Source organism: Lontra canadensis, unplaced genomic scaffold (assembly GCF_010015895.1).
Source record: "Lontra canadensis isolate GAN:19392208 unplaced genomic scaffold, GSC_riverotter_1.0 scaffold55, whole genome shotgun sequence".
Taxonomy (NCBI): Eukaryota; Metazoa; Chordata; class Mammalia; order Carnivora; family Mustelidae; genus Lontra; species Lontra canadensis.
Genome location: NW_022631049.1, coordinates 13,305,339 through 13,317,572, shown reverse-complemented (window position 1 = coordinate 13,317,572; position 12,234 = coordinate 13,305,339). Strand labels below are relative to the sequence as shown.

The window sequence follows — 12,234 nt, the reverse complement described above, 5'->3', positions numbered from 1 at the left end:
TGATGGAATGAAGGAAAAGGGAGAGGAGTGTATGCAAGAGGATAAATGAGACAACAATGATGTTGTAGAGGCTGGAGTGAGAATTCAAAGAAATGAGCTAGGAGGATTGGTAGAGTCCAAGGAAATTATTGTATCATCTATTTAACTGTACTCCAGGGAGAAGATGCACCAGTTTGCTAAAAGAGAAGCCAGAGCAGATTTATTTGGTAATGTGTGGCCCACCTTCCACAATGGAGAAAATTAGATCTAAATCCATGAGGTAGAGCTGGAAAATATATGTTAAAGATGTTTTGTTTGTTACTGGAATGTCACCATCCTATGTAAAAACCAAAAGCTCCTAAAGACAGTACAAGAAATCAACGATATACAAGTCTCAAAAGTTATACCTCTTTGTTAGATGATGGTTTTTTCCCAAGAGAGTGTTCTATTTTTATTGCTCATGTAAAGTTTTTAACTGAAATGTTCTTAAAGAATCTATATAGAAAGAGAATAAGATTAATAAAAGATGCAAGATTTGTGGTAACTGGTGTTTTGTGGTCAAGATCTTTAAATTGCAGTCTTTGTCTTAAAATCAAAGAGCTAGGGTACAGGGAGTCTCTTGTGAGGTAGCTAATGTTTTGCACCCATTTTAGAGATAGTGCTCTAGAAGGAACTTAGAGTGAATTATACCTAAAAACAAATTTTGGTTATCTTCCTTGGATAAGTTCTTTTTCTAGGATAAATTGAGACCACCAATAATTGCAAGAGAGTGTGGAGTGATGGAAAGATGAAAGGCAGAATACCTGGTAGCTATAATTTTCCTCTGGATGCAGACAACCAAAATGGCAGAATATAACACTTGTTCTACTGGATTTGCTCTATTTATTTCTTGTTTGGGAATTCAGACAGGACTATCATTGTTTTTTTTTTTTGTTTTGTTTTTATTAGAATCTGGTTCTTTCCTTTGACTTTACAGCTACCTGGGGTCTCTATTCATCTGTGTTTCACAGTTGAGGTTGGCTTGGGTTCAAATTCCAGCTCTGTCACTTACAAGTTGTGCAGCATTAGGAATGCCACTTACCTTAGCTTACTGTTAGCTTGGAAAACAAAGACTGAGGCAAAATTGTCTATGTTGTCACTTTAGTAGGAATTGTCATACTAGAGAAACAATTGTGAAGGAAAAGAGAATGAGGCAGCCCAGGAAGAAGAGCAAATGCAAAAGGGTACATTCCCAAGGTGGCCATAGATCTGTAACCAGCATTGGCGATTGCTCAGTCTTTTGGGACAGCTTCAGAGAGGTCGCTAAATTGTTATATCTTAGAAGAGTCCACCTGTGGGAAGAAAGAGAAGGATTTATCCATCATCATTCATCTCCCATTGGTCAGACTTTGACGCATGATTCCTCCGCACTTCTGGATTGTACCAGCTGGTTCTCCTAACAGCCACTGTGAAAGCACAGATCCAAGATGGCAGCTGCCTGTTCCATGTGAGTCACAGCACACAGGGCACACAGGTGGCAGCAAGACAGGGTAGGTAACTTTTCTCTACACTGCAGGAAAGGGGGAACTTGTGCCTGTATGTGAACACTAAGAGGGACTAATGGCACCTCACACCACAGTGACCAAAAAGTCTTTGGCAAGAGGCAGAGGGCTCTGATGGAGAGGTGAAAGAAAAGATGCCTTTCATTCATTCCCATAATGACATCAGATTCTAGGAGCACCTGCAGTGGCATGTTCAGCTGACTTAGCACACAGACTGCCATGAAGTCAAAGATGAACCTTCCTCTTAGGCTATGCTTGGTGCTGGGCAAGCTTTCTGAAGGGTCATGAGCAACAGGAAACCATTTCTGAGTGAATCTCAGGTGAGGAGGTAGCATAACCTGGGTACAGCACATTATCCATCTTTTCTAAACCTTGGTTTCTTTATGAGTAATGAGCAGTAGCTACTATTATTTCCTCTTCTTTCCCTTTACATGTTTCCCTCCTGTCCCTCTAGCCATGTGCCCTGCTCAACTCCAAGTCTAAGCGCCTGTGGTCTCTTATCTTTGGAATCCTTTGCCAGGTCTTCTAAATTGCTTCACTATGAGTTTTCAAGGATCCTAAGAACCCACTTTCTTGTATGATGCCTTCTCTGACTGAAGAGGAGTGACTCTTATATATTCCTCAACTTCCAAGCAAAATACATGATTCCAAGCAAAATACATGAATCCAAGCAAAATACATGTTATTTAGGCTTTCCTAATGCTTTATTTTGTTTGTGGCTTTGGCAATAACTGTATTTGCAGCACTTCTCTAAAAATATTGTGGATATTGATATTACCCATATTATTCCACGGAAGGCAGAGACTGTTTAAAGTATCTTTTATGAGCAGCAGCAGAGCTTTCTTCCTAGGAGCAAACTTACTGTAGCTTTTGGCTGTTGACAATGAGGAGGTAGGAATGCTCCTTACTGCTACCGTTTTTTTTTCTTTTAATTCATTTTACTAATATTCATGAACATCCCCTTATTTCCTCTGACCTTCTCACTGGAGGAGTGTGATTTTTCTGCTTAATTCCATGACATGAGATTCTCTAATAAGGTAATAAGCTGTCCTGCAATAGATAACAGATGATATACCCCAACATCACCCCCAGCTCCACAGGGATTGGAGTTCAACAGGTCAGGCTTGCAGTTTGAGTTCCAGGGACCAGAGTTGGGCAGGGGAAGGAAGAAGTTACCATCTGTGTGTCTAAGAGTGGAACAAGTCAATGGATGATTCTGATTCACTGTCCTTGGGGAGCATGGAGGATTAACACCAGCACAGACAAGTGCTGCCATTAAATACAAGGAGCTGCTTTCAGGTTGGCTGATGGGAGGCAAAGTCAAGAGTTAGTTGCTGGGTGGAACCAGAATGATGCAAGATCAGGAGGAAGAGAGGCAAGTTTCGGACAATTGTAAGATAGAAGCTGGAACACAGCAGCCTGCCTCTCATGGCATTGGCTGGACTGGAAGTCAGCATGTGAGAATGCTGAAATAGATGAAAAGGACAGCAGCATCAGGGTAGGGCTGATGCCTGGGAATGCCCATGTGGAAGGGACGTCTTAACAAGAGGCACACCTGCCATCATCTCTCTAGCTGCACGCAGGCACTGAGCTGTACATTCATGGGAAATAAATATATGTGTAAATAACTCCATTTTGGTCAAGGAAATGATGTAGCAGCAGGTAGAATCTGCCTCCTCGCATTCGATTTCCCCTGACTGGATGATGTACGTATTTTCATAGTTGGTAAATGCAAAGTGGTGTTGACCACCCCTCTCACGTGTACACTTTGGCTTGTTTTTGTCATAGGCAAAGAGCCAAAGAACCCTTCTTTATTCACCCTGTTTCAGAGCATTTCATGTTCCCTTGGGTGAAACCTCTTTTTCTTGTTTTTGGTATGGCGACTTTTCAGCTCACAGCCTGGGGAGGGAAGTAATATTTGGTTAATGTCAAATTTGCTCTGAACTTCGCTGTCTTGGAAACTGCAACTCTTCCCATGGTTTGGATATTTTACATCTACACATTGCATTCAGAAAGCCAGGGTTTAGACTAATGGAAAAAAATAGCTAAATTGATGACTAATTTTACATCAGAAGTTTTTCAACTGGAGAAATAGTGTGGTACGAGTAAGCACAGCCACCCCACCCCTGGCCCCCTGCCCTCTGCCTGGAGTGAGGAGATTTTCAAGTGTCTCTTTGAGAGAGGGTGGAGGAACGACAGAGTGGGGGCCCAGCTGCACAGACCCACATAGCAGATGGTCCAACCGAAACACAGGCGGCCTGAAGTTACTCTCCACTGGGCACTACTGACTAGGGCTCTTGAGTCACGTGGCTACTTGTTATGCTGAAGAGGATAATTTAGGAAGAAAGGGGAGTGGTTTTCTAGATTAATATACCCACATGAAGGTCGTGACCCATCTTTCTTATTGCCCACTTTTATTTATACACCATAAGGAATAATTTCCACTTCACCTTCCCCACTCCACTCCTTTGCCAGAACATATAGGAACGTCCATGTTCAAAATGAAAGGCTCTTGTTTTCTTGGCTGAATGTCAAGATTTTTCCAGATTGTCAACTCCTTAAGAGGGGAGAAGCATAAAATCCAGCTGTAGAAACCCAGAAGTGACCTAACATAATCCAGGTGTTTCTAGTTTTCTTAGGAAAGAAGGCGAACGTGTATACAATGCCTGATTGACCATACTTGGAAGACACTGCTCGGTAACAGCTAGGTTGTTCTGATGAAGGGTTGTGAGTGAGTCCACGCTGGGACAGTGATACCTGATTTATCAAGACTGGTTTTGTAGTGGTGTTCTGAAAGTCTGTGGCCTTGGACAGACCTTCCTCCCATCCGATTTAATGTTCACAAAAATGAGTCTGAAAGCAGTGAAGTTGTAAAGACAACATGGTGGCGTAGAACATGCAGGGAGTGGGAAAAACGGGTTTTACCTTCAGTTCTGCCACTCATCTGTGGGCTAAGTCTTCAATCTCTCTGATCATCATTTTTAAATCCATAAACAAATAAAAACAATATTTTCCCTTACTGCTGTACTTTAAAATGAAACATTGTGCTGGGAAAGATTTATATGAATAACTTTGACAAAGTTTTGAATAAATGTGTATTTAGTAGTCTGCAGGCTTATCTGTTCAGTCTCTAGCAACATTCTGACCCACCATTCACTGACCAGATATAGTCTACTGTATTTTTGGATTATAGTTTTTCATGGTTAAAATTGAGTTAGTTTGGCAAAATGAACCAGTTCTCCAGAACAAATAATAAGCCACCTGCCAAAATCTTCCTTATTCACTCTCAGATGCCACCTACCTCTCAACCACTCTGAAGTTGTGTTAACCTGGAATGACTCCCTCTTAGCTACAGGAGCATGTCTTCCTCCCAGGGATAGGGACCTAGGCTTAGTCAGATTTGTACCTGCCCACCTTACCTTCTGGAGGGCCATGCATGTAGATACACAATGAATACTTTTAGAACTGAATTACTACACATCTTTGCTAGAGTTTGCATGGGAGGGAGAAACCCTGGCTGTTGAGAAGCATCTGGTATCGGTGGAGAATAGTATAGGGGAAAAAATTCAGACTATTGGGTTGTAGTCCAAGCTTTGCCACTGCATTGTTGCATGTGGCTTTGGATGCGTCACCAAACTCTCAAACTTTGTTCCCTTCTCTTTATAGAGAAGAGATGAGAGACTAGGATGAGTTGGCTTTTAAGGTTCTTTATAACACTAAGAGTTCACATTTCCTATTTTAAGTTACCTTCATCTTTAAGCAAATCAAGAGATGTTTTAAAATGAAAATTATCCAATAGGGTGATTCTATAGCAATAGGAATCTATTCTATTTTGAGGGATAAGGTTATTCTACATAAATATGGGATTCAGGATAAGGATTTTATCAAGTCTATCTACGGATGGTTTAAAATTTAAAAAACTATTATTAGAGGAGTAACCTGAGATTATCTACACTTGGGCTGTTGTACAGATTGCAAAATACATTATGCATATTAAAGATAAACATGGATTAGTATTTTAATAAAGTCTACGAATGTTGGTGGTTTTGTTATTTTAAAAATCTTATCATACTTTTTTTTCCTCCACATTTTCATATTCGAATAACTTGGACTTGCCCCTGAAACTTGAAGTATCCTTTACAATAGCATTCCATGAAATGTAAATAATAACGATTAGGGAGAAAGGACCCTTTTGCATGTGTTGGGTTAATTTCAGTTCTAAACTCTCTAGAACCTTCTCTTGTGGAGTCAAATCAAAGTTGGTAGGTACTTAATTGTAGTCTTTGGTTAGTATGCCATACACCATATTATTTTATTGCTGGGTCCTTTGTACTTTATTGAGATCACTGTAATATGATCTTGTTGGATCATATGTATATGAATATTTCACTTCTCTTTATATCAGTTGTACTGAATCTACAATATAAATTTGGCAATCTAGTCAACTTTGCAATTCTTTTATCAAGATTGACTTTCCTTCAATCTTCTTGAGGACCAAGAAACTCAATAAATTTCAAACTCTTTTTCTTCTTCTTCTTTTAAATGCAGTGGAATCTTTACTAGATGAAGTCAACCCTTAAATGACTGAACTATTTCCATTGTTCAGTTGTTCAAGTAAATTTAAAGCAGAGGGTGTTTTTGACAGCTTTGTTAATGCAGCTTCCCATCCCCACCCCCATCCCCACCCCCTGGTAATTCAAGTATTATTGACGTCTAGTGTTGAACTTTAAATATGTTCTTGAGACTTGAAAAGGAAGCTTGATGAGACATGTACTGCAACATAACCTCTCAATTATTCACACATTTATATGACTGTGCTCACCAAGGCCTCTGATTGTAAATATTATGAACATTTTTATAACCAGACATTGATATGAGCTAATAGGCAGTGAATTACAACTCAAATGGTGAAACTTCAAATAGTAATCAGAGTATGGTCAGGGTCATCAATCATAATTAGCAAAATCATTGTTCATTTCTAAAATCTCTGATGCTGTATCAAGTCACATTTGCGTCTTAACTGAATCATTTCCAATACTTAAACTCAAAAAGTCAGGCATGTTTGACAATGACTCTAGAACCCAAACCAACTCACTGGCTTAGCTGAGGACAAGGAAGATTGACATTTTTTTTTTCTTGTTCTTTTAGATGCAAATAACTTAGCAGGTCTCTGTCCATCATTTAGCATGATCTAACAGCTGTATTTAATAAAGTGTCCAAATTTGGATTCTGCTAATATAATAATATCTAATAAGATGAGAGGAAGAACCTACAAAAATGTTATTAGTGACTCTTATCTCCATATGTCCTTTTCTCCTTTCCTGCTTACTATCAGTGAATTAATTTAATCATTCAACAAATACAAACTGAGCCATTATTTTGGCCCCAATATGGACTAGGCACTAGGGGGGAGCAATCCAGGCAGGCTCTCTCACCATCTTTATATGGTTATGTTCCAGTGCCATAAAGGAAGATTTAGAGTATTTTTAAATTGGTTTATCCTGGATATACCTCAAAGTTATTTAAAAAAAAAAAAAAAAAAGAGGACTCTGTTGAGATATATTGTTAGAATAAGTCTGAGTGACCATTTCCTTTTCTTTCCATAGTGGATTGAGAGGGCAGTTGTAATTAGAAGATTGCTGGCCATTTTGTTTCTTTCCTTGAAACAGCTGGGGAGATGACTCAGATGATAATAAGGAACTATCAATTCCTTAAAACATTTTGAAAAAAAAGAGTGCCATACAACCTTGTGGTAGGTTTCTCCTTTCTTAAAAGCTCTTGGGATGAGCAGCAACAGTAGTATCTATTTTCAGATTAAATGAACAAGAAGGATGTGTGCTTAAGTTCTACTCTGTGCATGAAAAATCATATACAGTTTATTACATCCAGTTAAGGTAAGTGTAATTATGGGTAACAAATGATCAACAAGGATACAACAAGGCTTAGACATTCTTTGCTAAGTCCCTCCTCTCTAAGGATTGTGGAAAACCCAGACCAAGGATAACAAATAAAAGACCTTACTACAGAGACTGAAAATCATTACTGATACTAATAGCAGGAGCAGCTTCTTAACCCTGAGCTTCTCTTTCTGGGTCCCCTAGTGGCTGTTGTTCCTCCTCAGATGTCACCCTCACTCTTCTACAGACTATTATTCTAGCATGATCATTTCCATGTAAAGGGCCCTGACAGCATGCGCTCCAAGTTTTTTCCAAGTACAGTGGTTTGTTCTTGTAGTTTCGTTTTAATACATTTTATTTCCAAGGCTATCTTGCTCGACCCACTGTAGTCTGAAGAAATGCTTGCCTCCAATTACTTAGCAGCAGGGAATACCTTCCTTATTTCTGTGCACTCGTATAAGCTGAGATTTTTTTTTTTTTTTTTTTTTACCAAAAAATACAGAGGAGAAGACTTATCTTCAAATTGTTTGCAGGCTGAAATGAAGAGTTCCCCACTAATTCGAGACACAGCGGCCGGCAAGTGATCCATGTCTTCTCTTGGGCGTCTTCTCTGACAGCAAGGGCTCACTGCTGTAATATTCCGCCATAGTCAGGTTCCTCAGTGTGGTGAGCTAGGCTTGGGTGTCTCCCATACAGATTCTAACCTGCTGAATCAGTGACTTCATGGGTTGATTAAACAAGATCAGATTCAATTGGTGAGGCACGTGGGATCAAAGGATGGTCTGTCCAGAGGCTTATTGAGGACTTCCAATGGGGTGTCTGGGTGAAAAAGAGAAGACATCCTCTCTCTACTCTCTTGTTGGAATTTAGAATTGAGGAAATTCAGAGCCTGAGCAGGTTAGCTTCAGGAAACTGAGTTGAGAGCCCACCAAATAGACCCAGGCAGCATTGATATGGTTGAGGACCAAGAGAATGGGGACAATAAAGCAGAGATGCACTGAGAAGGTTGGGGTGAGGGTCCCTGAAGTCCCCGAAAGAAAGGGAGAAAGATAGACTGACACACAAGTTCATACACAGGCACACAACAAAAGCTACCTCAATTCCTGATTGCTTTTTGTTTCCATATTTAGTGCCCCCACACTTCTCATTTTGGGGCACCTCACCTGAGCCATCTTTGCCTCTTATGACCAAATGAGTCTTGACAACACCAGCAAAATTTGTTGAATTTTTGTTGAATATTATAACACTGTAATTAATGGTAATGCAGCAACCAAGAGGAATTAACCAAAAGGTATATAATGTAATTGTTGCTCTCCTGCTACCACTTGTCAACTGTGAATTTTTTTCTAAATGCCTTAACATTAGTAGTTGAAAACTCCTGGAAATTGTTTGTCTCTTGTCAGTATTCATTTAAAAAATCATATACCATGAATATCAGAACTCAGAGGTCCATATTATGTACTTTTTTATTCTTTCAGTTTAATGAACACTTCACGAAACTACTAAGTTGTTATATATGACATTAAAAGAATCTATGACAAAGTTTTGTGGTGAATATATGATCTGAAACCATAACACATTCGTGTTTCATTCTCATGGTGTGATATTTGCCATTCAATTACTTTTAGTGGAGAGTGCCATGTTCTGGTGGCAGCTGGATGTCGAACTCCATCTTCTTTAGGCTAAAGTAAAAGAAGAGTACTTGGGAGCATTTACATATACAGATATCTTAAATATCCTACTATTTATTTGTGTGAATATGGTTTGGCAATGGGGTATAATAAAACTTTTATTTTAGCAAGTGGAGGATATCACTCACTGACTAGGTCTTTCCAAGCAAGTTGCTGTATAAAATTTACAGCATCTGTGCTCACTCACATATTTCTCTTATGCAGTATGTTTATCTTCTTTTATTAGCTTTCCATGCTTTTGTCATTGTTCTTTCCTTCCGTCAGCTCAGTTGTCATGGAAAGAGTGGATGACTTAGAGTGGAGTGGAACATGATGCCATCTGTAAACGTAAGTGGGTAAATAACTTCTATAGACATAACTCTTTGGTGCAGTGAATAACAGGCATTCATGTGTGTTCTTAATATCCATCTGTTTGATCATCTTTAGTCTATGTTCCTTACCCAGCCTCTCTAACCACACACACACACACACACACACACACACACACACGGGGTTGGGGAACCCAAGCTAACATTAATTGAGTTAGAAAGTATGTTTTTGCTCAGACAATGAAAAGAAAAAATTTCCTCGGGTAGGATAATTCTAGTGGTCATTTTTCTTTTCCTTTAGAATTTTTAACTACAGTAGGCACACTGAATTCAGTGCTGGAGGCAGCCAGCCATCATCTTATGAAGAGATATTATTTGTCTCATTAGCTCTGTGGGAGTGCCATGAAAGGGTCCATGACCTAGAGCCCATCTTGCTTTAATAATGGCTTGACACTCATAAAAGATTTTTAATGGCTACATGAGACATATTTAAATATTAAACGCCATTCCTCTTTGTTGATTCACAAACTCCAATGAATAGGACTCCTTTGTCGCTTCCAAGATTGAAGAAATGTGCCTGGCTTCTCACGCCAAGGAGTGAACAAAACAAACCCAGGAACGGAAACACCTCACCTCTGCCCTGCTAACCTACTTGCCAACCTGAGAACCTTGCATCTCCAGGGCTCACTGCACTGGCTGCCTTGATTTCTTGCTCAGAAACACAATTTTTCTGTTTGATACCCATTTACCCATTTCTAATCCTGCTATAGGAGAATTAGGAAGATAGTGATATATACACAATGAGACTTTTTTCCCAAACACAACTTTATGGCTCTTATCATAATGCAATTCATTTGCTTGTGCCACCCCCTCCCTTGCCGCCCCCCCCGCCCACTGCTACATTGTTGATCTGATGAGATGATCATACTTACCCGGTAAGGCATTTTGGGCTGATACCTGAATTTGAACAGAACGAAATTTATTAGTTCATCTGTGTATTTAGATTTCAGTAAGGACTCATGAGCCTGGTGACAAGAGGGCTATTCTTCCAAAACCTCAGAATGGAGTGTGACATTACATGAGAACCAGAGCTGTTTGTTTAAACAGAGCGAGTCCTCCAAGATTAGCACCTGACATCTCATTCTTAAGTGTGTGATGATCCTGGGTGGATGACAAGACCCTAAAGCATTGTATTTGCCTTTCTTTCTTGCCTTCTGGTGTGCATGTCAGACGTATACTTTTAGAGATGCTTTTATTTACAGAAGAGAAAATGGAGTTACAGACCTCCTATTCTGAGTGGAGCTGCCAGGGGAAAACAAGGTGGACAGGTATTCTCAATTACAGAGCGAGACTATATGGGTCTAGAAGCACTTGGGGTTTGGCATGCTTGGTAGTATTCTTTAAATATTTGGGGGCATGGCAGAACCAAACAGGTATATTTTGCTCAAAGCACCATTTTCCCTTTCATTTTCCCCAAACCATGTATATTCTAGGGAAATTTAATCTGTGTATTTTGGAATCCTTTCACCGGCATTCATCAAAACATTGCAAAGTAAATACTAGATCAGGACCGAGACATCTCTTAAGCTCTCCGATAAGCAGTTTTTTCCCTTGGAACATAAAAATAAAATTTTGCCAGCTTTGAATGAACCCTGAACCCAGAGCAGTTGGAGCTTACTTCTCAAATTATCTCCCAGCCAGTGGGTGGGGAGTTTTATATGTGTCTGGAATAAAGCAATGATGGGGACAATGCTTTTCTAGAGGCAAGGTCCTCAAAAATGGAACTTGTCCATTTGTGGGCTTTTCCACTGGGACCTCTCAGCACCCATTTGGGTCTGGCAGCATTAGGTCTCTCCTGGTACAGCCATTGCCCCAAGTTTGTCCCAGCAACTCCTGTGTCTGGTGCTTCTGAACCTCCCAATCCCATCTTTATTTAAAATTATATTTTGTTCATCATGGAGTTTTACACATTAATTTTTGTTTTCAAGACATTGCATTGAAATATTATTTACCTTGATGACTAAGGTTTTTGGCTCCTTCTTATATCTTGTGCCTAAGGCATATACCTCACTTGCCTCACCCTTGTACCCTCTCTTGCCTTGCTCCTGGGGCTTCCTTGTCCTCTTCACTCTGTGGCTCCCATCAAACGTGTGCATGGCATCAGGACAAACAAATAAGTCTTACCTGGAGGGTTTGATGGTGATGTGAGAACTTGGGGAGGGCTTCAGTTACTCTTAGAGGGGGCCTCTGGGCTTCTAATCCAGTGGAGGTCCCCCAGGTCACTACGTGGGGTGGGGCACATCGGTGAGAAGTTCCACTCTAGCCCACTCTTGACTTTTGGTTTAGCTGGGCTTTCTCTTCCTGTGGACCCAACGGCCTGTGTTCAGTGCCAATCATGTGCCCCCTTCTCCCATTGGTTTGAGTTACTGCTCAGGCCATGGGGCTTGTCATTTTCCTCTTGTCAGGACCTTATCTGCAGAGTGCAGAGTAAGCATGGAATAAAGACACTTGCTCCTAGGATGCCATCTTTTCCCCTCAAAATGATGATATCATTTTAATCTTGTACCAATTAAAAACAAGAAATATTTCATTCACTCTGTTGTCATCCCAGTGATACCTAAGGACTGATCTTGAGCCAAAGAAAAGGGAAGAAATTTGAGTTCAAACAGAATGTTGTTGTCAAGGCCAGCTTTTAATTCAAGGTCTTTATTGTCATGGTTGATGGCTTAATGGTAATTGTTATCACCAGCAATGAGTGAGCTGTGCCAGACCCTGTGTTCAGCATCTTCTTAGGCACACGTGTCATTTAAACCCTACA

At 40.1% G+C, this 12,234-nt stretch overlaps 1 protein-coding gene across 1 annotated transcript in view; it reads right to left on the bottom strand.

Annotated features, from left to right (window-relative positions):
• Window positions 1–11,572, bottom strand: part of LOC116877993 (E3 ubiquitin-protein ligase KCMF1-like) — a 47,242-nt gene extending 35,670 nt beyond the window's left edge. Inside the window, 2 exon segments of the mRNA XM_032875087.1 lie at window positions 10,349–10,373; window positions 11,429–11,572. Coding sequence (XP_032730978.1) covers window positions 10,349–10,373; window positions 11,429–11,572 — 169 coding nt within the window.
• Between the last annotated feature and the right edge of the window lie 662 nt (window positions 11,573–12,234).